Below are 25625 nucleotides of genomic sequence, written 5' to 3' on the forward strand. Positions count from 1 at the left end.
GTATGTAGGGTGGTCCAGAAGCGGCTAGTCACAGCACTTTATGTTGCAGGATGACAATGCTAAGCCACTGCCTCACAATTAGTGAGAACGTTGTCAACCTCGTTCAGTTGGTCGTTGGACTGCCTGTCAAGCCTATTAGACAAGCAGGAAAACGGACAACTGAAGGAACTCACATGGAAAGCTGACTTATTCTGTAATGTAGCATTGTAAGGAAGACATCCTAAGATTTAAAATATGACCTTTTATGAGAGAAACATAATGGCTGCCATTGCTAATCTCCTTCTAAAGTCTTTTTGTCATTCTGATTCTTGAGTCTTCAATAAATCAGAACAAACTTTTCTGAACTGTATACTTGTACAAGGGTGAGATGTTACTGACAGGATCTCCAGGTAAGGAACTTTTCCAATGGGTTCACAAAAAAATGGGCTGCTAAAGAAAATTGTATACAGTAGGCCATCACACCAAACATACTGAAAAATAGATTTAGGGTTAACATGCAGTTAAAGTTTGATTTCAGTATTTTCATACTACTTATAGTCTACAGTTTCTGCCTTGATCAATGTTTCTCAATGTTCCTCTTGAGGTTGTTAGGGCTTCCTGGAGCAGTGAGCAATGGTGAATTGATCTCCTACCTACACTGACCACCAATACAAAGGCTCAACTTTCCACTAACTACCAAAATAGAGGTCACTTCTACACTGTTTTTTTTAAAGGATACCACAGTTTTTACTGTCTGACCTTTTTTTCCATGTATGTTATTCATTTCAGGAATATTACTGAAAATAGTTTTGTAGGGGATTAGTAATAACGTGAACTGCCCAAGGTTTCACATACTAGGTGTTCTACATTACTTTTTCTTTTATTTAAAGCTTTATTTATTTTATTGATCACACTGATATACCAAGTGCTGTAGGTAGGATACATCCTTGCAGGGGATCCCAGAGAACTTGAAAATTATTTTAAGGGTTCCTCAGGGGTAAGAAGATTAAAGTGTCATTAAACCCACATCATTAAAAACTATTAACAAATGTTGTATTACATATTACATACTCATTCACCCAACATGGGATTCGCTTTCTGTACTCTGTAAAAACCCAGGCTGATCCTGCTGTTCTCCTCCCTGTCCATGTCCCCAATGCGGCTAGGGATTTTGCAGAGCTGTGCTGGCAGCTCTGCACATGCTCAGTTTTCAGTGAATTTCTATGCTAAGCATTTCCTCCCTTTTCCACTGCAAGTACCGGCTCGGCTCTACACGGCCCTGCTTGGCCCAGTTTGCTTTTCCACTGCTGGTACCGCATGGTACGGTGTTGGAACGGTTCAGTACGGTACGGTATGGTTTGCTTTTCCACTAAAGTAGTACTAAAGTTAAGTGGGTGGGATAACAACGGGGTGGGTGGGATTCTCTGACCAATCAGTGGCTAGTAGTGACTAGGGATGTAACGATATCGAAGATATCGCGATATCGTATCGTCGTGGTCGTCTCGATATCGTCGTGGTTGGGTTACAATATTAAAAGGACAGGTGTCCATCAAAAAGCAAGAGGAATAAACACAGTCCCGCGGAACAAATCATTGTTAACTACATAGACCAGAGTTTAAGGATTTTTTTTACTGTGCCTATTGTTTGTTTACAATTGTTCTAGCTGCTTCTTAACTTGAACATTGCACAGAAGAATCAGTTATGCAACCAAATATTACTATACAGAATATTGATGTTCCTGACTACAACTTGCACTTTAAAAGCACTATGTGATCAGTGTTTTATGTTGTCATGGATCCATAAATACAACAATAAATTGCCTGTTGACTGGCAAAAGCAGAATAAATGTCGGTATTTTTTCGCTATTATCATCACAAACACTATCATGAGCTATTTAACAATACCATGAGCTTTTCCACAATATCGCAATAAATATCGTACCGTGAGGTCAATATCGAAATTGTATCGTACCGTGAGATTTTGATATCGTTACATCCCTAGTAGTGACTGCATGCAAAGGATTGTGGGATATGGTACCGGGTATGGTACCTCTTGGAACTACAATCGAGGTGGTACTGTTTTTGAGAGCCGTACCGTTCGGTTCCATGCAGTGGAAAAGCACCGCCGCACCGTACCGTACAGAACCATTCCTACACCATACCATGCGGTACCAGCAGTGGAAAAGCACAAAAGCGAGCCGAACCGTTTGGTTCAATGCAGTGGGAAAGCGCCATATTACATCTGAGCAGCCCATGTGACTATAGAGTCGCGCATGTGGGCATATACACAGTAGTAAATGACAGCCCACTCCCTCCCTCCTCCTCCATGCCCACTAATCATCTAAACATAATGGGGATGGGATATTACATCCTTATTGATAGAGGCGTCACCTCCCTCTTATTCTAAGACACAGGCTGGAAGGGCATGATACAGCCTGTGACTTTCAGAAATCCACCCACACCATGTTATTGTCAATAATCAATAAAGATTTGATTTCAAATATATATTTGTATGATGCTTTCAACAGTTTATTGATATTTTTTTTTTTTATTATTTTGAACATGTGACCAGCAGCAGAGGACTAGAAGCTCCTCGTGCCACCGTTTCCCTACAGACAGGCTGGGAAAGAGCTGGGTCATGTCACGTGACAGCTGTATATTGATTAGAAAATAAGTTATTTAGGTGTTTTTTTCATTAGAATACAAGTAATTACAGTGCCATCATCTATTAACATAAAGAAAAGGGATGATGTAAATAAAATAATATGTGTGTAGTATCACTTTAGCAAAGGTAGGCCTAGACTGTGGAACAATCTATACTGTTGGTGGTAGGTCACCATGATCCATTTTTTGCAATTGAAGGTAGTTAAAATTGTCTAAAAATTGTTGTTTATATGACAGCATAACATACATTTATGAATTGCTTGCTATGGGATAATTGTTTATTTTATCATTCTTCTTTGTTGTGCCATGACACAGAACACAGATTGTCCTTACATTATGAATTACATTATTTTACAAACAGGTGATAACATTCGTACTGTGGTTGACCAGCCGCCTTTCGTCACTGCACAAACAGGAGGCTCCGTGACCATCGAATGCAAAGTATCCTTTCAGTCTTCTTCCTTCTCCGTTTTTTGGACTCTGGGCTGTGAGGAGAGAAATCTTATTAGTAAAGAAGGCCGAGTGACCTATGAGTCTTTAAACCGAGTGATTACCATATCCAACCTGTCCGAGGCTGACTCCGGAATATACTGCTGCCTGGTGGAGACAGCTGAGGGGAAATCGGCCAGAGGGAACGGGACAAGATTGAACGTGACCAAGTCATCTTGTTCTGCACCTGCAGGTATTTATTAAGTCATGAGGCCCTGTCAAAGAGATGTACCTGGAGAAGACAGTGGACTTGATTTATCAAAGGCAATTAGGCTGTTCACTTTGCAATGGAAGTTGCACATGGCAAGAGAATTTTCCCCATAGCTTAGTGAATGAGGTGAAGCTCTGTTGACTTCTATCATCCAAAGTGAACAATCTGTTTGCCTTTAGTAAATAAACCCAGTACTATTCAAGATCTTGACTAGCCACAAGGAGCAATGTACCTCTTCCTCAAATTCATTGGATTCTTTCTTACTAGCTGGGACTTTATGGGTGCCAGACAGGTTTAACCACATATACAGATTTATTCCATGGTACCTTGCTGCCTGCAAGCAGTGGTTCCTGTACTGATTCCGCCTCCTGAAACTCCCCCACTCAGCATCTCTGTATTTCAGAAGGCAGGTTCAGTGAAATGAGTGACACAGCAGTGCTTACTCACAGGCCTTCGTGAATCCGTGTTACAGAATTCAAGGAAGTAAAACTGTGGGGATCTTCACAAAGTAATTCAACTAACTTCAAGGTCATACAGAGTAATATGAGTAGGCTAGAATAATTGAAATATGCAACATTATGTGAAAATAAATACATGATTTTAAATTTTGAACATAGATACACTTTAGTAACCTCCTTGCACCGAAATCACAAAAATATATGGCCTCTTGGCAGCCAGGACTTGGCGCTGAGTGGCCGCATATTTGCGTGCAATAGCGTCGCTGTGCAGAGGGTGCTCTCCCGGGCACAGCTAACAGAAAGCTCCCAATCACTGCTTGTGATTGGGAGCTTTCCGATCATGTGACCACCGTGACAGCCAATCATACTGGTCACATGACCATAAGCCTCACCCCACCTTCTGGCATTCTAAACTCCTTAAAGAGCCAGCAGGCGCTGGGTCTAAGGGGTTAAAAAACATTGCATCAGCAATGAATTAAACCAAATACATGCAATGTAACAAAATTCAGGTTCCCTCAGAGAACTATTAGAGCTCGCTATGTGGTCAGTTATTTTTAGGCATTACATACTTTCACATAATGCCCAAGTTACCATCACCCATCAACTTAACTGCTTGCCGACCGCCGCAAGTAGATTTACTGCGGCGGTCAGCCCCTGCCAGGCAGAGTGACGTTAATTAACGTCACTAGCCTGGGAGGGTCTGGGGAGCGAGCGCGCGCCCGCGGAGGCGCGCTCCCGCTCCCGCGCGGTCACGCACCCCCCCGCGCGTGTGACCAGCGGACCCGATGTCCGCCGGCCACTCGGCGATCGTCGGGGGAAGAGGGAGAATGTCAGGCAGCTTGTGTAAACAAGCTGCCTGTCATTCTCATCGCTGTAAAGACACTGATTACTCGGATCTAGTATGTAGATCCGTTGATCAGTGTCCTTACAGCTAGAGCCACAGCCAATCACAGTAAGAATCACGCCCCTAGGGACACACACAGCCCCTCCCTCCCAAATAAAGTTAACCCCTTCACTGCCAGTGTATTTTTACAGTAACAGTGCATATGTATAGCACTGATTACTGTAGAAATGTCACTGGTAACCCCAAAAGTGTCAAAAATGTCAGTCAAGGGTCCGATCTGTCCGCCGCAATGTCGCAGTACCGCAAAAAAAATCGCAGATCGCCGCCATTACGCGTTAAAAAAAAAAACAACAAAAATGACAAAAATCTTTCCCTTTGTTAGTAAACGCGATAACTTTTGCGCAAACCAATCAAAATACGCTTTTTGCGATTTTTTTTACCAAACATAGGTAGGATAAAACAAATTGGCCAAAAATGTTAAAAAATTTTGATTTTTACTTTTTTTTTTGGGGGAATTTCATATAAAAAAATGTGAAAAATATTGCTATTTTTGCAAAATTGTCGCTATTTTTTTTGTTTATAGCGCGTGATCAAAAAATCGCACAGGTGATCAAATACCACCAAAAGAAAGCTCTGTTTGTGGGAAAAAAAGGACGTCAAATTCGTTTAGGTACAGCGTCGCACGACCGCGCAATTGTCCGTTAAAGTCACGCAGTGCCGAATCGCAAAATACCCCCTGGTCTTTTAGCAGGAAAATCCTCCGGGGCTTAAGTGGTTAATAATTATATCTTACTTTACTGTTACATGTTGATTATGAAGAAGGTTAAATGTGACTCGTTGTTCAGGTTAGAGAACCCGCTTCCTTAGGAACGTTGAAAACTGAATCATATTAAAAGACAAATAAATACCACAATATAGAAAGGAAATAGCACATATATTGTTCACATAACATTTAAAGTGGTTGTAAACATGAAATATGAACAAAGCATATTTCTCTATAGTGTCTACATTTTTCACTCCATAGCACTAAGTGTCATTTTTGTCTGCTGCCTCCTTCCTCTGCTATCAACATGAATAATTTCTGACAAGTTTTCCTGACACCAAGAGAAAAAGGATGATGGGGTGGGTGCTCCAGCACACAGCCTGTGATTGACAGTCTCAACTCTGTTCCCATGTGCCGTGTGAAGGGGATGTGTGTCTCTTCCCTCCAATCAGCTCTCAGAGCTCCTATTACTGAGCTCTCTGGTGTGTAATTTCATCTCTCTGCCGACTTTTTTCCAAAGTCTCAGACAAGCTTTAAAAATGCAGCACTTTAAACGGCTGTAGAGGAGAGAGGGGCTGCAGATAGACAGATTAGACAGATACAACTTATGTAGGAGGATTTGTTTCATCTCAGTGTATCACCTAAGGGTAATCACTTAACTGCGTATATGTAAGGATATACAACCACTTTGACTTTTAATGTAATTAATATTAAAAGCCTATATAACATTTACTGATGAGCTGAACCAACAGTCAAATATTAGGTGTCTCCACCTCACCATACCTCCCCCAACGAAAAACAAGTAATAAGAATAATAGTGAATAGTGTTGAGCGAACACGGACTGTATTATTCGTGTTCGTACCGAATAATTGGATTTTTTGTACCCGAACACGGACACGGACACTTTACTGTATGTTCGGGTAAAAATCCGTGTTCGGTCGTTTTATTTCCGGGTTTTGCATGCTTTGGCGCTCTTTTCATGGCGGGCTTTCAACAGCCAATCAACAATCGTTTAACTGGTGTGCCTTAAGCCATCCCAGCCATGCCTGCAAATGTCTCAGTAGCTGTGATTGGCCGTCTGAAGCATGTGACCAAGTCTTTATAAGTTCGAGGCAGCCGCAGCGGCGTCATTATGCTGCTTAGATTCAGGGACAGAGCACACATCAACGTGCTGGCTGCTGATTAGGGAAAGATAGGCAGGAAAAAACCATTTGTGTCCGGATAGAATTGAGGGACAGGTCGGAGTGTTTAGGCAGGGCGAGTTGTAGGCATTTTAGGGATAGAGTCTGCTGAATTATATAGGGTCAGTGTCTTCTACAAACTACAATCGATATTGCTGTGTGGGGGGTGGGGTCTGCACTCAATCCTGATCTACGATCTCTTCTCAATCCTGTTAGGGACAGAGTCTGCTGAATTTTAGGGAAACTGTGTTCTACAAACTACAATCGATATTGCTGTGTGGTGTGGGATTGGAGATAGGCAGGTGTCAGTGATCCACATCCATTTTTCTGTGTGTGAGCTGCAGTGAACACAATCTTTTTGGGCTGCAGTGAACACAATCTTTTTGGGCTGCAGTGAACACAATCTTTTTGGGCTGCAGTGAACACAATCTTTTTGGGCTGCAGTGAACACAATCTTTTTGGGGTGCAGTGAACAAAATCTTTTTGGGGTGCAGTGAACACAATCCTTTTTGGTGTGCAGTGAACACAATCTTTTTGGGGTGCAGTGAACAAAATCCTTTGTGGGGTGCAGTGAACACAATCTTTTTGGGGTGCAGTGAACAAAATCCTTTTTGGGGTGCAGTGAACAACATCCTTTTTGGGGTGCAGTGAACACAATCTTTTTGGGGTGCAGTGAACAAAATCCTTTGTGGGGTGCAGTGAACACAATCTTTTTGGGGTGCAGTGAACACAATCTTTTTGGGGTGGAGTGAACAACATCCTTTTTGGGGTGCAGTGAACAAAATCCTTTTTGGGGTGCAGTGAACACAATCTTTTTGGGGTGCAGTGAACACAATCTTTGTGGGGTGCAGTGAACACAATCTTTTTGGGGTGGAGTGAACAACATCCTTTTTGGGGTGCAGTGAACAACATCCTTTTTGGGGTGCAGTGAACACAATCTTTTTGGGGTGCAGTGAACACAATCTTTGTGGGGTACAGTGAACAGAATCTTTGTGGGGTGCAGTGAACACAATCTTTGGGGGGTACAGTGAACACAATCTTTGTGAGGTGCAGTGAACACAATCTTTGTGGGGTGCAGTGAACACAATCATTGTGGGGTGCAGTGAACTCAATCTTTGTGGGGTACAGTGAACACAATCTCATACTGAAGGTTTGAGGGTGCTGCCTGTTCCATACTCCCCCTACTCCTCATCTAGCCTTTTAGGGGTACAAACAATAGTAATTGGGGCCTAGTGTGGTTGTGTACGTGTGATATACATACACTTTTTTGGGATCATATTTTCTATTCCGCTATTTAATCAAAAACCTTTGGGGATCAGTTAAATTGGGGGATAGTCTGTGTTGGTACGTGTGAGAGAGATCCACCTTTCCAAGTTGTTGGGGTTCATCTCATACTTCTGAAGGTTTGAGGGTGCTGCCTGTTCCATACTCCCCCTACTCCTAGCCTTTTAGGGGTACAAACAATAGTAATTGGGGCCTAGTGTGGTTGTGTACGTGTGATATACATACACTTTTTTGGGATCATATTTTCTATTCCGCTATTTAATCAAAAACCTTTGGGGATCAGTTAAATTGGGGGATAGTCTGTGTTGGTACGTGTGAGAGAGATCCACCTTTCCAAGTTGTTGGGGTTCATCTCATACTTCTGAAGGTTTGAGGGTGCTGCCTGTTCCATACTCCCCCTACTCCTAGCCTTTTAGGGGTACAAACAATAGTAATTGGGGCCTAGTGTGGTTGTGTACGTGTGATATACATACACTTTTTTGGGATCATATTTTCTATTCCGCTATTTAATCAAAAACCTTTGGGGATCAGTTAAATTGGGGGATAGTCTGTGTTGGTACGTGTGAGAGAGATCCACCTTTCCAAGTTGTTGGGGTTCATCTCATACTTCTGAAGGTTTGAGGGTGCTGCCTGTTCCATACTCCCCCTACTCCTAGCCTTTTAGGGGTACAAACAATAGTAATTGGGGCCTAGTGTGGTTGTGTACGTGTGATATACATACACTTTTTTGGGATCATATTTTCTATTCCGCTATTTAATCAAAAACCTTTGGGGATCAGTTAAATTGGGGGATAGTCTGTGTTGGTACGTGTGAGAGAGATCCACCTTTCCAAGTTGTTGGGGTTCATCTCATACTTCTGAAGGTTTGAGGGTGCTGCCTGTTCCATACTCCCCCTACTCCTAGCCTTTTAGGGGTACAAACAATAGTAATTGGGGCCTAGTGTGGTTGTGTACGTGTGATATACATACACTTTTTTGGGATCATATTTTCTATTCCGCTATTTAATCAAAAACCTTTGGGGATCAGTTAAATTGGGGGATAGTCTGTGTTGGTACGTGTGAGAGAGATCCACCTTTCCAAGTTGTTGGGGTTCATCTCATACTTCTGAAGGTTTGAGGGTGCTGCCTGTTCCATACTCCCCCTACTCCTAGCCTTTTAGGGGTACAAACAATAGTAATTGGGGCCTAGTGTGGTTGTGTACGTGTGATATACATACACTTTTTTGGGATCATATTTTCTATTCCGCTATTTAATCAAAAACCTTTGGGGATCAGTTAAATTGGGGGATAGTCTGTGTTGGTACGTGTGAGAGAGATCCACCTTTCCAAGTTGTTGGGGTTCATCTCATACTTCTGAAGGTTTGAGGGTGCTGCCTGTTCCATACTCCCCCTACTCCTAGCCTTTTAGGGGTACAAACAATAGTAATTGGGGCCTAGTGTGGTTGTGTACGTGTGATATACATACACTTTTTTGGGATCATATTTTCTATTCCGCTATTTAATCAAAAACCTTTGGGGATCAGTTAAATTGGGGGATAGTCTGTGTTGGTACGTGTGAGAGAGATCCACCTTTCCAAGTTGTTGAGGTTCATCTCATACTTCTGAAGGTTTGAGGGTGCTGCCTGTTCCATACTCCCCCTACTCCTAGCCTTTTAGGGGTACAAACAATAGTAATTGGGGCCTAGTGTGGTTGTGTACGTGTGATATACATACACTTTTTTGGGATCATATTTTCTATTCCGCTATTTAATCAAAAACCTTTGGGGATCAGTTAAATTGGGGGATAGTCTGTGTTGGTACGTGTGAGAGAGATCCACCTTTCCAAGTTGTTGGGGTTCATCTCATACTTCTGAAGGTTTGAGGGTGCTGCCTGTTCCATACTCCCCCTACTCCTAGCCTTTTAGGGGTACAAACAATAGTAATTGGGGCCTAGTGTGGTTGTGTACGTGTGATATACATACACTTTTTTGGGATCATATTTTCTATTCCGCTATTTAATCAAAAACCTTTGGGGATCAGTTAAATTGGGGGATAGTCTGTGTTGGTACGTGTGAGAGAGATCCACCTTTCCAAGTTGTTGAGGTTCATCTCATACTTCTGAAGGTTTGAGGGTGCTGCCTGTTCCATACTCCCCCTACTCCTAGCCTTTTAGGGGTACAAACAATAGTAATTGGGGCCTAGTGTGGTTGTGTACGTGTGATATACATACACTTTTTTGGGATCATATTTTCTATTCCGCTATTTAATCAAAAACCTTTGGGGATCAGTTAAATTGGGGGATAGTCTGTGTTGGTACGTGTGAGAGAGATCCACCTTTCCAAGTTGTTGGGGTTCATCTCATACTTCTGAAGGTTTGAGGGTGCTGCCTGTTCCATACTCCCCCTACTCCTAGCCTTTTAGGGGTACAAACAATAGTAATTGGGGCCTAGTGTGGTTGTGTACGTGTGATATACATACACTTTTTTGGGATCATATTTTCTATTCCGCTATTTAATCAAAAACCTTTGGGGATCAGTTAAATTGGGGGATAGTCTGTGTTGGTACGTGTGAGAGAGATCCACCTTTCCAAGTTGTTGGGGTTCATCTCATACTTCTGAAGGTTTGAGGGTGCTGCCTGTTCCATACTCCCCCTACTCCTAGCCTTTTAGGGGTACAAACAATAGTAATTGGGGCCTAGTGTGGTTGTGTACGTGTGATATACATACACTTTTTTGGGATCATATTTTCTATTCCGCTATTTAATCAAAAACCTTTGGGGATCAGTTAAATTGGGGGATAGTCTGTGTTGGTACGTGTGAGAGAGATCCACCTTTCCAAGTTGTTGGGGTTCATCTCATACTTCTGAAGGTTTGAGGGTGCTGCCTGTTCCATACTCCCCCTACTCCTAGCCTTTTAGGGGTACAAACAATAGTAATTGGGGCCTAGTGTGGTTGTGTACGTGTGATATACATACACTTTTTTGGGATCATATTTTCTATTCCGCTATTTAATCAAAAACCTTTGGGGATCAGTTAAATTGGGGGATAGTCTGTGTTGGTACGTGTGAGAGAGATCCACCTTTCCAAGTTGTTGGGGTTCATCTCATACTTCTGAAGGTTTGAGGGTGCTGCCTGTTCCATACTCCCCCTACTCCTAGCCTTTTAGGGGTACAAACAATAGTAATTGGGGCCTAGTGTGGTTGTGTACGTGTGATATACATACACTTTTTTGGGATCATATTTTCTATTCCGCTATTTAATCAAAAACCTTTGGGGATCAGTTAAATTGGGGGATAGTCTGTGTTGGTACGTGTGAGAGAGATCCACCTTTCCAAGTTGTTGGGGTTCATCTCATACTTCTGAAGGTTTGAGGGTGCTGCCTGTTCCATACTCCCCCTACTCCTAGCCTTTTAGGGGTACAAACAATAGTAATTGGGGCCTAGTGTGGTTGTGTACGTGTGATATACATACACTTTTTTGGGATCATATTTTCTATTCCGCTATTTAATCAAAAACCTTTGGGGATCAGTTAAATTGGGGGATAGTCTGTGTTGGTACGTGTGAGAGAGATCCACCTTTCCAAGTTGTTGAGGTTCATCTCATACTTCTGAAGGTTTGAGGGTGCTGCCTGTTCCATACTCCCCCTACTCCTAGCCTTTTAGGGGTACAAACAATAGTAATTGGGGCCTAGTGTGGTTGTGTACGTGTGATATACATACACTTTTTTTGATCATATTTCCTATTCCGCTATTCAATAAAAACCTTTGAGGATCAATTGAATTGCGGGATAGTCTGTGTCGGTACGTGTGAGAGAGATCCACCTTTCCAAGTTGTTGGGGTTCATCTCATACTTCTGAAGGTTTGAGGGTGCTGCCTGTTCCATACCCCCCCTACTCCTCATCTAGCCTTTTAGGGGTACAAACAATAGTAATTGGGGCCTAGTGTGGTTGTGTACGTGCGAGATACATACACTTTTTTTGATCATATTTCCTATTCCGCTATTCAATAAAAACCTTTGAGGATCAATTGAATTGCGGGATAGTCTGTGTCGGTACGTGTGAGAGAGATCCACCTTTCCAAGTTGTTGGGGTTCATCTCATACTTCTGAAGGTTTGAGGGTGCTGCCTGTTCCATACCCCCCCTACTCCTCATCTAGCCTTTTAGGGGTACAAACAATAGTAATTGGGGCCTAGTGTGGTTGTGTACGTGCGAGATACATACACTTTTTTTGATCATATTTCCTATTCCGCTATTCAATAAAAACCTTTGAGGATCAATTGAATTGCGGGATAGTCTGTGTCGGTACGTGTGAGAGAGATCCACCTTTCCAAGTTGTTGGGGTTCATCTCATACTTCTGAAGGTTTGAGGGTGCTGCCTGTTCCATACCCCCCCTACTCCTCATCTAGCCTTTTAGGGGTACAAACAATAGTAATTGGGGCCTAGTGTGGTTGTGTACGTGCGAGATACATACACTTTTTTTGATCATATTTCCTATTCCGCTATTCAATAAAAACCTTTGAGGATCAATTGAATTGCGGGATAGTCTGTGTCGGTACGTGTGAGAGAGATCCACCTTTCCAAGTTGTTGGGGTTCATCTCATACTTCTGAAGGTTTGAGGGTGCTGCCTGTTCCATACCCCCCCTACTCCTCATCTAGCCTTTTAGGGGTACAAACAATAGTAATTGGGGCCTAGTGTGGTTGTGTACGTGCGAGATACATACACTTTTTTTGATCATATTTCCTATTCCGCTATTCAATAAAAACCTTTGAGGATCAATTGAATTGCGGGATAGTCTGTGTCGGTACGTGTGAGAGAGATCCACCTTTCCAAGTTGTTGGGGTTCATCTCATACTTCTGAAGGTTTGAGGGTGCTGCCTGTTCCATACCCCCCCTACTCCTCATCTAGCCTTTTAGGGGTACAAACAATAGTAATTGGGGCCTAGTGTGGTTGTGTACGTGCGAGATACATACACTTTTTTTGATCATATTTCCTATTCCGCTATTCAATAAAAACCTTTGAGGATCAATTGAATTGCGGGATAGTCTGTGTCGGTACGTGTGAGAGAGATCCACCTTTCCAAGTTGTTGGGGTTCATCTCATACTTCTGAAGGTTTGAGGGTGCTGCCTGTTCCATACCCCCCCTACTCCTCATCTAGCCTTTTAGGGGTACAAACAATAGTAATTGGGGCCTAGTGTGGTTGTGTACGTGCGAGATACATACACTTTTTTTGATCATATTTCCTATTCCGCTATTCAATAAAAACCTTTGAGGATCAATTGAATTGCGGGATAGTCTGTGTCGGTACGTGTGAGAGAGATCCACCTTTCCAAGTTGTTGGGGTTCATCTCATACTTCTGAAGGTTTGAGGGTGCTGCCTGTTCCATACCCCCCCTACTCCTCATCTAGCCTTTTAGGGGTACAAACAATAGTAATTGGGGCCTAGTGTGGTTGTGTACGTGCGAGATACATACACTTTTTTTGATCATATTTCCTATTCCGCTATTCAATAAAAACCTTTGAGGATCAATTGAATTGCGGGATAGTCTGTGTCGGTACGTGTGAGAGAGATCCACCTTTCCAAGTTGTTGGGGTTCATCTCATACTTCTGAAGGTTTGAGGGTGCTGCCTGTTCCATACCCCCCCTACTCCTCATCTAGCCTTTTAGGGGTACAAACAATAGTAATTGGGGCCTAGTGTGGTTGTGTACGTGCGAGATACATACACTTTTTTTGATCATATTTCCTATTCCGCTATTCAATAAAAACCTTTGAGGATCAATTGAATTGCGGGATAGTCTGTGTCGGTACGTGTGAGAGAGATCCACCTTTCCAAGTTGTTGGGGTTCATCTCATACTTCTGAAGGTTTGAGGGTGCTGCCTGTTCCATACCCCCCCTACTCCTCATCTAGCCTTTTAGGGGTACAAACAATAGTAATTGGGGCCTAGTGTGGTTGTGTACGTGCGAGATACATACACTTTTTTTGATCATATTTCCTATTCCGCTATTCAATAAAAACCTTTGAGGATCAATTGAATTGCGGGATAGTCTGTGTCGGTACGTGTGAGAGAGATCCACCTTTCCAAGTTGTTGGGGTTCATCTCATACTTCTGAAGGTTTGAGGGTGCTGCCTGTTCCATACTCCCCCTACTCCTCATCTAGCCTTTTAGGGGTACAAACAATAGTAATTGGGGCCTAGTGTGGTTGTGTACGTGTGATATACATACACTTTTTTTGGATCATATTTTCTATTTCGCTATTCAATAAAAACCTTTCTAGGGCAAGATCTTAAATTACAGAAATATGAGGAGACCGTCAAATAAGGGCCGTGGCCTGGGTCGTGGTGCTGCTGGTAGAGCTCCTGTTGCAAGGAGAGGACATGGTCGATCTGTGCCAGCTACACGCACAAGTGAAACACCTTCCTCAAGTGTGAGTAGGCGACAGAACCTGCATCAGTATTTGGTAGGGCATCAAACGCCCCTAGAAGTGATGAGGCCAGAACAAGTTGAGGCGATAGTAGATTGGTTTGCTGCTGACAGTGCCTCCAGTTCCTTCACATTGTCTCCCACCCAGTCTACTGCAGAAAGGTCAGAGTTGGCACCTGCAGCCAATGTCCAACCGTCTTTCACCTCACCCCCTTGCAAATCAGGCCAGCAGTCTGAGCCCCAAGCCATACAGCAGTCTCTTATTCTTTTTGAGGACTCTGTCAGCAGGGTTTCCCAGGGCCATCCACCTAGCCCTGCCCCAGAAGTGGAAGAGATTGAGTGCAGCGATGCCCAACCACTTATTTCTCAAGATGAGTACATGCAAGGATCATCGCAGCACGTCTCCGATGATGACGAAACGCAGGTGCCAACTGCTGCGGCGTTCAGCATTGTGGAGACCGACAAGGAGGGCAGGGGTGAAGACTGGGTGGAAGATGATGTGGAGGACGATGAGGTCCTCGACCCCACATGGAATGAACGTCATGCAGGTGAACTGAGTAGTTTGGAGGAAGAGGCGGTGGTCGCACAGAGCCACCAGCACAGCAGAAGAGGGAGCAGGGTGCAGAAGCGGAGCGGCCGTGCCCTAGACACTACGCCCGCTACTGCCCAACGCAGCAAGGGAACGAGCGCACCAAAGTCAGCTCAAAGGAGTTCTCTAGCGTGGAAGTTCTTTAGAAAATGTGCTGATGACAGGACACGAGTGGTTTGCACCCTGTGCAATCAGAGCTTGAAGCGAGGCATGAACCTTCTCAACCTGAGCACAACCTGCATGATCAGGCATCTAAGTGCAAAGCACGAGCTGCAGTGGAGTACACACCTTCAAAACCAAGAAACGTCTCTGGCTCATCCTGCTTCCTCTTCTGCTGCAGTCTCGGCCGCTCCAGCCACATCTGTAGTGATACCGGCACCTGCCACCCCGCAAACAGACGATCTGTCAGCAACACCACCACCTGGGTCACCAACAACCATCTCCACAATGTCCCGTGGAAGCGTTCAGCTTTCCATCTCCCAAACACTTGAGAGGAAGAGGAAGTACCCCCCTACCCACCCGCGATCCCTGGCCCTGAATGCCAGCATTTCAAAATTATTGGCCTTTGAAATGCTGTCATTCCGTCTGGTGGAGACGCACAGTTTTAAAAACCTTATGTCGGTGGCTGTCCCACAGTACGTCGTGCCCAGCCGCCACTACTTTTCCAGGCAAGCCATCCCTTCCCTGCACAACCAAGTGGGGGAAAAAATCAGGTGTGCACTGCGCAACGCCATCTGTGCCAAGGTCCACCTAACTACGGATACGTGGACCAGTAAGCACGGTCAGGGGCGTTATATCTCCCTAACGGCACACTGGGTAAATGCAGTGGCGGATGGGCCTGAGGCGGATAGCAATTTGGCGCATGTCCTTCCACCACCGAGGATTGCAGGGCGCTTCAGTTTGCCTCCTGTTCCTAACTCCTCCTACTCCGCTTCCTCATCCTCTACCGCCTCCTCATCCGGACAGCGTAACACCTTCACCACCAACTTCAGCACGGCCAGGGGTAAACGACAGCAGGCAGTTTTACAACTTGCCTGTTTGGGGGACAAACCACACACCGCGCAGGAGTTGTGGAGGAGCATGGAACAGCAGACAAATGAGTGGTTGCTGCCAGCGAGCCTCAAGCCCGGCCTGGTGGTGTGCGATAACGGGCGAAATCTCATAGCAGCTCTGGGCCTAGCCGGTTTGACGCACATCCCTTGCCTGGCGCATGTGCTGAATTTGGTGGTGCAGAGGTTCCTTAAAAACTACCCCGATATGTCAGAGCTGCTGCAGAAAGTGCGGGCCGTTTGTGCGCACTTTCGGCGTTCTCACCCTGCTGCTGCTCGCCTGGCAGCGCTGCAGCGTAACTTCGGCCTTCCCGCTCACCGCCTCATATGTGACGTGCCCACAAGGTGGAACTCCACCTTGCACATGCTGGAAAGACTGTGCGAGCAGCAGCAGGCCATAGTGGAGTTTCAGCTGCAGCACGCACGCGTGAGTCGCTCTGCGGAACAGCACCACTTCACCACCAATAACTGGGCCTCCATGCGAGACCTGTGTGCCTTGTTGCGCTGTTTTGAGTACTCCACCAACATGGCCAGTGGCAATGACGCCGTTCTCAGCTTAACTATCCCACTTCTATGCCTCCTTGAAAAAACAATTCGGGCGATGATGGAAGAGGATGTGGCACAGGATGAGGAGGAGGAGGAGGATGAAGAGGTAACATTTCCAAGGCTTTCAGGGCAGTCATTCGCAAGGGGCTCCGAGGGTGGGTTCCTGCACACGCAAACGCCAGGGACGCAATTGTCCAGCAGGGGCACAGTTCTGGAGGATGAGGAGGATGAGGAGGAGGAGGAGCTGGAGGAGGAGATGGAACCATGTTCACAGCAGGGTGGCACCCAGGCCAGCTCATGGCCATCACTGGTGCGTGGCTGGGGGGATACAGAGGACACGGACCATACACCTCCCACAGAGGACAGCCTTTCGTTGCCTCTGGGCAGCCTGGCACACATGAGCGATTACATGCTGCAGTGTCTCCACAACGACCGCCGAGTTGCCCACATTCTAACTTGTGCTGATTACTGGGTGGCCACGCTGCTGGATCCCCGTTACAAGGACAACGTACCGTCCTTAATTCACTCACTGGAGCGCGATCGCAAGATGCGCGAGTACAAGCGCACGCTGGTAGACGCCATGCTGCTGGCATTCCCATCTGACAGCGGGGCCACAGTGGAAGCACAAGGCAGAGGAGGAGGAGGAGGAGGTCGCCAACGCAACCAGGGCACCGCCAGCACCTCAGAAGGCAGGGTTAGCATGGCCGAAATGTGGAAAAGCTTTGTCAGCACGCCACAACAAACAGCAGCACCAGCAGCTCAGATGGAACGTCTTAGCAGGAGGCAGCATTTTACCAACATGGTGGAGCAGTATGTGTGCACACGCCTACATGTAGTGAATGACGGGTCTGCCCCCTTCAACTTCTGGGTCTCCAAATTGGGCACATGGCCTGAGCTTGCCCTTTACGCCTTGGAGGTGCTGGCGTGCCCTGCAGCCAGTGTATTATCTGAACGGGTATTTAGCACGGCTGGGGGCGTTATAACAGACAAGCGCAGCCGCCTGTCCAGAGACAATGTGGACAAGCTCACGTTCATTAAAATGAACCAGGCATGGATCCCACGGGACTTTTCCGTACCTTATGCAGAATAGCAATGGATACCGACCTTACCCACCCATTGTTCCATTTTTGCTCTTTCTCACTCTTTTGGGGTGTACCCTCATTTAAAATTTGTGAAAAGAAGCAGTGTTGGCTACCTCGTCCTCCTCCTCAGGGCCAGATTAATGTAGGGGCTATTGGAGCTGCAGCTCCAGGCCCCTACCTTTTATATAGGCCCCGGGTTGGCCATATTCACTGTTACCGCTCTTTGTAAACACAGAAGTCTGGCTTCTATGCTCGCTTCCCCAGGCAGCACCCTCAGAACCTCCCCACACAGCGTGAAGGCCGGACAAGGAGGGACAGTTGGCGATGCATGGATGTGTTTATGGGCTTCAGAGACAGCATCCCATGTTGAATTAGGCATGCATGGCTGCACCCTTCCTCCTCTGGGTGCATGGCAAGGCACGGCCCTAAGGCCCTTCAAAATCCTCAGCACCAAGCCCATGATGCTGTTAATCCGGCCCTGGTCCTCCTCCACCGCCGCTTCCACCTACACCGCCCATAGGTGTGCGCAGCCTATTGCATTAAGGTGTGCACCCCAAAGTTGAAATACACATGCATGTGTTTGCCAGCAGGGAGAGTAATGTATCGGGGCCATGTACCTGTAGGCAAGGAGAAATAGAGCAGAGCAGGTCCCAGGGAGATCTTTCCCATCTCCTCACTGGCAATGCTATGTGCCCTAGGTGATTAGGGTGTGCCCAGGCACACCCAGCACACCCTGTGCGCACGCCTATGTCACCGCCACATCCACCACCACCTCAACCTCCCTCCTACTCCATATGGGCCTCGTCCTTCAGAGATGAAGAAGAACATTGTTTTATTTTTCTGTTTTTTTTTGTTGTTTTAAGTTATTTCCCTATCCACATTTGTTTGCAGAGCACTTGCCATGCTCTTAATTACGTTTTGCTGCCATTTGCAGCACTCTAGCCCTTTCCTTTGGTGTTTTAGAGCCATTTTAGTGCCTTAAAGTTCGGGTCCCCATTGACTTCAATGGGGTTCGGTGTCCGGGAAAAGTTCGGTAAAAGTCCGGGACACGGACCCGGACTTTTTTTTAAAGTTCGGCCGAACCCGTCGAACACGGACATCTAGGTGTCCGCTCAACCCTAATAGTGAACGGTGATGCAATGTGATGCAAATGTTATGATTTGGGGTTGCTTTGCCGCTTCAGAGCCTGGGAAGATCACAGTCATTGGGGTTGATTTACTAAGGGCTTATTTACACTTGCTTCGACTTTAACACACATTAAAGCGCCTACCGCTTCAACATGCTTTTTAATTACGTTTTTGATGCTTCTGTGATGCTTCTGTGAAGCTTTTATGAAGCTTTAATGAAGCTTGCTAAATGCCCTCTGTTGATTGATTTTCTATTTATTTTAAAGGGGCCCAGTAGAACCCCACCTCAGTAGTACACCAAATAGGCAGATCTCTAGCTCATTAGTTTCCTCTTACAGCAGATCCCCAGCATATTAGTACCATTGTTTAGCAGATTTTCTGCTCAGTAGTATCCCTAGTTCTGCTGATCCCCCACTCAGTAGTAACCCCCAGTTTTGCTGATCTTCCACTCAATAGTAACCCCCAGCTCTGCTGATCCCCTGTTTTGCTGATCCTCCTCTCTCTTTGATCCCCACTCACCTCTCGCTATATTGCTCCCTCACTGCACACCTTGTGTGACATCTGCTAGTTTCTCCTGCTCTGGTCCCCCAGCTCTCCTGATCCTCCACTGCTCAGTCCTCTATCTCTGGTCCCCAATTACCGTCTGCTATAGCATTCCTATAGTGTGCACCATGTGTTCTGTTTGCTAGTTGCTCTGCTTCAGTGTGGACCCAGCTCACCTTCCTGCTGCTCCACACTGCACACTAGATGTACAGTGCCTTGCGAAAGTATTCGGTCCCCTTGAACTTTGCGAACTTTTGCCACATTTCAGGCTTCAAACATAAAGATATAAAACTGTAATATTTTGTGAAGAATCAACAACAAGTGGGACACAATCATGAAGTGGAACGAAATTTATTGGATATTTCAAACTTGTTTAACGCATAAAAAACGGAAAAATTGGGCGTGCAAAATTATTCAGCCCCCTTAAGTTAATAATTTGTAGCGCCACCTTTTGCTGCGATTACAGCTGTAAGTTGCTTGGGGTATGTCTCTATCAGTTTTGCACATCGAGAGACTGAAATTTTTGCCCATTCCTCCTTGCAAAACAGCTCGAGCTCAGTGAGGTTGGATGGAGAGCGTTTGTGAACAGAAGTTTTCAGTTCTTTCCACTTGATTGGATTCAGGTCTGGACTTTGACTTGGCCATTCTAACACCTGGATATGTTTATTTGTGATCCATTCCATTGTAGATTTTGCTTCATGTTTTGGATCATTGTCTTGTTGGAAGACAAATCTCCGTCCCAGTCTCAGGTCTTTTGCAGACTCCATCAGGTTTTCTTCCAGAATGGTCCTGTATTTGGCTCCATCCATCTTCCCATCAATTTTAACCATCTTCCCTGTCCCTGCTGAAGAAAAGCAGGCCCAAACCATGATGCTGCCACCACCATGTTTGACAGTGGGGATGGTGTGTTCAGGGTGATGAGCTGTGTTGCTTTTACGCCAAACATAACATTTTGCATTGTTGCCAAAATGTTTGATTTTGGTTTCATCTGACCAGAGCACCTTCTTCCACATGTTTGGTGTGTCTCCCAGGTGGCTTGTGGCAAACTTTAAATGACACTTTTTATGGATATCTTTAAGAAATGGCTTTCTTCTCGCCACTCTTCCATAAAGGCCAGATTTGTGGAGTATAAGACTGATTGTTGTACTATGGACAGAGTCTCCCACCTCAGCTGTAGATCTCTGCAGTTCATCCAGAGTGATCATGGGCCTCTTGGCTGCATCTCTGATCAGTCTTCTCCTTGTATGAGCTGAAAGTTTAGAGGGACGGCCAGGTCTTCGTAGATTTGCAGTGGTCTGATACTCCTTCCATTTCAATATTATCGCTTGCACAGTGCTCCTTGAGATGTTTAAAGCTTGGGAAATCTTTTTATATCCAAAGCGGGCTTTAAACTTCTCCACAACAGTATCTCGGACCTGCCTGGTGTGTTCCTTGTTCTTCATGATGCTCTCTGCGCTTTAAACGGACCTCTGAGATTATCACAGTGCAGGTGCATTTATATGGAGACTTGATCACACACAGGTGGATTCTATTTATCATCATTAGTCATTTAGGTCAACATTGGATCATTCTGAGATCCTCACTGAACTTCTGGAGAGAGTTTGCTGCACTGAAAGTAAAGGGGCTGAAAAATTTTGCACGCCCAATTTTTCCGTTTTTTATTTGGTAAAAAAGTTTGAAATATCCAATAAATTTCGTCCCACTTCATGATTGTGTCCCACTTGTTGATTCTTCAAAAAAAATGACAGTTTTATATCTTTATGTTTGAAGCCTGAAATGTGGCAAAAGGTCGAAAAGTTAAAGGGGGCCGAATACGTTTGCAATGCACTGTAACATCTGCACCAGGCATAAGGTCAAAATATATACACATTAACTTTTTTTATTGTTTTGGGTTTTTATTTTTGTTAACTTTGTTGTCTGACTATAGATCTATATTTATCCCAAGCATGTTTGAAGCCATTTACTGTTGACTGGCTCACTACCCTGCTGGTAGTTTATTCCAAGCATCAACTACACTTGTAGTAAAATAATACTTTCTAAGATTAGTTTGAACTTTCCTCCAGTTAGTTTGAGGTCATGCTCATGAATCTTATTGACCCCCTTGATGTATTTAAAGGTTTCAATCACATCTCCCCTTTTCCTTCTTTTCTCCAGACTGTACATACCAAACCTTTCACCATTTTTGTTACCCGACTCTAAACTTGTTCAGTCTTAGCAATACTTTTCTGTAAGTGAGGTCTCCAGAACTGGACACAGTATTCTAAAAGAAGTCTCACTAAAGATCTATATAGAGGAATCAGAACCTCCTTCCTGCTGATGGTGACTCCTCTAATGATATAAAGTTCTTTACAGAGGAATCAGGACCCCCTTTCTCCTGCTGGTGATTCCCCTAGTGATGTATCCTAGAATTCTATTCACTTCCCCATTGCCTAGTCATACTGTTTGCTCATTTTCCAATCAATTGAAATAAGTCCCCCCAAATCTTCTGTAGTTTTGGCCAACACTGTACCCCCAATGTTGTACTTTCTCAGAGGATTATTTTTCCCTAGATGCATTATTTTACATTTAGAAACATTAAACTGCAGTCTCCACTGCTTTGACCAATCTTCCAGCAATGCCAAAGTATGTTCTATGTTTCAGACACCTCCAGGGATATCAACCCTCTTACACACCTTTATGTCATCAGCAAAAAATACATACCTGCCCAACAAACCTTTAGTTATATCTCTTACATAGAGATTAAGAAGAACAGGATCCAGAACAGAGCCTTGTGGTACACCTCTAGTGACTGGTCTCTGTTCTGAGTAAACCCCATTTACAACCACACTCTGGGATCTATCCTTTAGCCAACTGCACATCCACTGAACCACCCAAGGGTCAAGTCCAAGCTTGTACAATTTTAGCATTAGATCATTGTGTGGAACTGTATCCAATGCCTTGCTGAAATCAAGATATGCCATGTTCACAGCATCTCCCTGGTCCAAAACATTGGTAATATAGTCAAAACATTCAATCAGATTAGTCTGACATGATCAGCCCTCAGTAAGCCATGCTGCTTTGGGTCCAGCAAGCTGTGTATTTTTAAGTGATCAATGATCATTCTTTTCAGGAGTTATTCAATTAACTTGGCTACAATTGGTGATAAACTCACTGGCCTGTAATTGCCAATCATGGGGAATTATTCCTGTTAGAAGAGATTGATTAAAAAGATCTGTTAATGGTCCAACAACTATATGTCAAAGTTCTCTTAGAACTCTGGGATGAATACCATCAGGGCCCATTGCTTTATTATGTTTTAACCAGTTCCTATGCTACCTCGGTCTCCAGAAATCCTAAAAATGAACTGTCTTAACTAGAACCATTATGATTCCCCAACTTGTTATTGTTAGTACAATTTATTTCTTGGAAGACTGAACAGAAGTAATTGTTTAAATGGTTTGCTACATCCTGGTCTCCCTCAACATATGTGTTGTGTCTAGGTTTTCCTTCTATCACTAATTTACCTTAAAAAAAGGTTTTATCTCCTTTCTTTAAAGATTTACAAATGTTCTTGTCTTTCTGTGCTTTAGCAGCACTGATAATGTGTTTGGCCTCCTTTTGTCTTTTTGTATACTTCTCTCTGGCAGCTAAAACCCCTGTTTTCTTACTTTCTTATCTCTTTAGTGAACCATATTGTTTTTTTCTTCTGTTTATTCTTACTAACTTGCCTGACACAAAATCTAGTTGCCTCCAGGATGGCAGACTTTAATAGCGCCCACTGATTACTTACTCATGTCATTTCACTGTAGCCTTTCAAATATTTTTTTTTTTTAAATCTCCCCATTTTAGCAAAATGTGTCCTTTTAAAATCTAAAACAAAGGTTGCAGGTGCTGTTAGCAAGCATTGGCATAGACTTCTAAGGAGGCTTAGGAAACATTTTGAAGTAACAAAGCGACATGGGGTATCATTTTTGAAGCAAACCAAAGCAAATGCAACATGTGAACATGACTGTAAAGTAACCATTTTATTTAGTGACAGGTAATTTGGTATTAATAGTGCTTTAAAAAAGCATGTCAATGACACATTTTGAAGCAAGTATGTACAAGCCCTAAAGGCAAATAGTCTGTTCACTTTGCAAGGGAATTTGTACTTCACAATGGGTTTTCCCTTAGCTTACCGAATGTGGTAGATTTTCCCTTTGCAAAAAATACCCAATCATGTGCAAGGAAATTTCTTTAAAGCTGTATTTTTTCTTGCACATGATTGGATGATGGAAGTCACCTCGTTCACTAAGTTATAGGGAAAATGTTCTTGCAAAGTGCATATTCCCCTGTGAAGTAAACAGCTTTTTTTGATTTTGGTAAATCAATCCTATGGTCTTTCTTCTTGAAATGAGAAATGACCTAAACAGCAAGAGAAATGCGTAACTATTCATATGTTTTTCTCTTGCCACCCTTTGTAACACATACAGTATGTGCAACGGCAAATAGGGTGTACTTTAAAGTTCACATGCCACACACGTGTCCAGAGACAGCTGAAGTTTCAGTCCTGAGAGCACGCTCCTAGTTCAGTGACCGAACAGTGTTATAGATGGGACTGGCTCCCAGTCATGTGACCACTGTGACAGTCAATCACAGTGATCACATGATTAGGCTGTCCTTCCAAGACCCTGTTAAGGGAAGCTGGAGTTGGGTGGGAAGGTGTCAAACAGCTATTTAATATTTGAAGCTTACCAGTCCTTCAATGTGCAGTTGCATTGTTTTTAGTGGGGGTGTTCAGGAAATACACTTAAAAACAAAAATTTCTGGTTGAGATAAAAGCAGATAGCTGGGGGAGGGGCCTCTTTATGGTAACATACAGAGGTAAGAGGCAGATGTTGGATTATCAACTAAATGCAAAACAGTAATCTGTTGTATAGTCCAGTTAAATATTTATTTGTGTTTTGTTCACAGATACCTGCCATTGTGAAAAGGGGGAGCTGTTGCTGGCTGTGGAAATTTTACGTTTGATGGCTCTCATCATCTTGATCGTCCTTCTTAGCATAGTTATCTGGAAATCCTGTTACAATATGTCTCAGTAATTAAACCACAATGTGTATTGTTTGTTGGAATATTGGTGCTGTGGATCAATCAAAACTCCTGATGAACATGATTGGGGAAGGTAATTTTTGTCATACCTTCGATCACCCACCAACTCATCACTTCATCAGGGACACCACCCTGTCTTCAAATCTGAAAGCTCCGGGATTACTGCCTACTCAATATTTGGACATTGGTGATGGCTAAAGAAGTACACTGGTAAACAAGGAACAATACTTAGCTTCGAGCAACATGACTGCTATGGGGGGCAACAATTGGACTACAACAAATAAGGCTCTGGATCAAGGATAACTACACCCTTAGTGATAGAGGCCAGTAAGCCATAAATGTCAACTGTCCCTAGTTGCCAGGTTTCCTCTCGTTTAAGCTCTGACCCTTGAAATGCTTAAAACAGATATATTATTTTAGGAAATTGCGAAATTGTAAAATTTAATTTCTATTATCCAGTATTATGCTCTTCCATTAATATTTTAAGTTATTGAATTTATTATGGAAGAGTGTTGATGCTGTACAGCAGTGGTTCTCAACATCAGTCCTCAAGTACCCCAACAGGCCATGTTTTCAGGTTTTCCTTTACTTTTCACAGCTGCTTTAAATCAATATCAATGACATGGTATTGACAAGAGTTTTTTAAGAAAAGTTCCCAAAACATGGGCCATTGAGGGTACTTGAGAACTGAGGTTGAGAACCACTGCTGTGCAGAACACATACATATTCTCTGCCACTCTCTCTTCTTCTAGACTCTCTTTTTCTCTACTCTTCCCTATTGTTTCTCTCTGCTTTCTCTCTGTTTCTCTCTCTTTTTCCTCTCTCTCTCTCTCTCTCTATTCTCTGCTCTCTCTTTTCTCTTCTCTCTCTTTCTCCTCTCTCTTCTCTCTTTTGTCTCTCTCTTTTTGCTCCTCTCTCTCTCCTATCCTCCTCCTCCTCTCTCTCTTGTCTCTCTCTTATATCTTTCTTAGTCCTCTCCTATCTTCCCTCTCCTCTATCTCTCTCTCATCACTCTCTCTCTTCTAGCTCCTCTCTTTCCTCCTCTCTCTCTTTTCTTGCTCCTGTCTCCTACTTCGTGCTTCTCTCCCTCTCTTTCCTATTTCTCTTCTCTCTACTCCCTCTCTATTTTCACTCTTTTCTCACTCTTCTCATCTCCCTCCTCCCTCTCTTCTCTCTCTTCTTCCTCCTCCTTCTATTATTTTCCTTTCTCTCTTCCTCCTCGCCCCCTATTACTTTTTCCTGACTCTCTTCTCCCTCCCTCTCCTCTCTCTCTCTTCTCGCTTCTCTCTCTCTTTTCTCACCTATTTCTCTCTTCTCTCTCTCCTCACTTCTATTCCTCTCCTC

At 44.1% G+C, this 25625-nt stretch overlaps 1 protein-coding gene across 1 annotated transcript in view; it reads left to right on the top strand.

The window, feature by feature from the left end:
- Nucleotides 1–24627, top strand: part of LOC309560646 (uncharacterized protein) — a 41731-nt gene extending 17104 nt beyond the window's left edge. The window contains exons 2-3 of the mRNA XM_082264266.1: nt 3004–3324; nt 24147–24627. Coding sequence (XP_082120392.1) covers nt 3004–3324; nt 24147–24274 — 449 coding nt within the window. The 3' untranslated portion in view covers nt 24275–24627. The remainder of the gene's footprint in view (nt 1–3003; nt 3325–24146) is intronic.
- The last annotated feature ends 998 nt before the right edge of the window (nt 24628–25625 follow it).

Source organism: Pelophylax lessonae (assembly GCF_965119305.1).
Source record: "Pelophylax lessonae genome assembly, chromosome: 7".
NCBI lineage: Eukaryota > Metazoa > Chordata > Amphibia > Anura > Ranidae > Pelophylax > Pelophylax lessonae.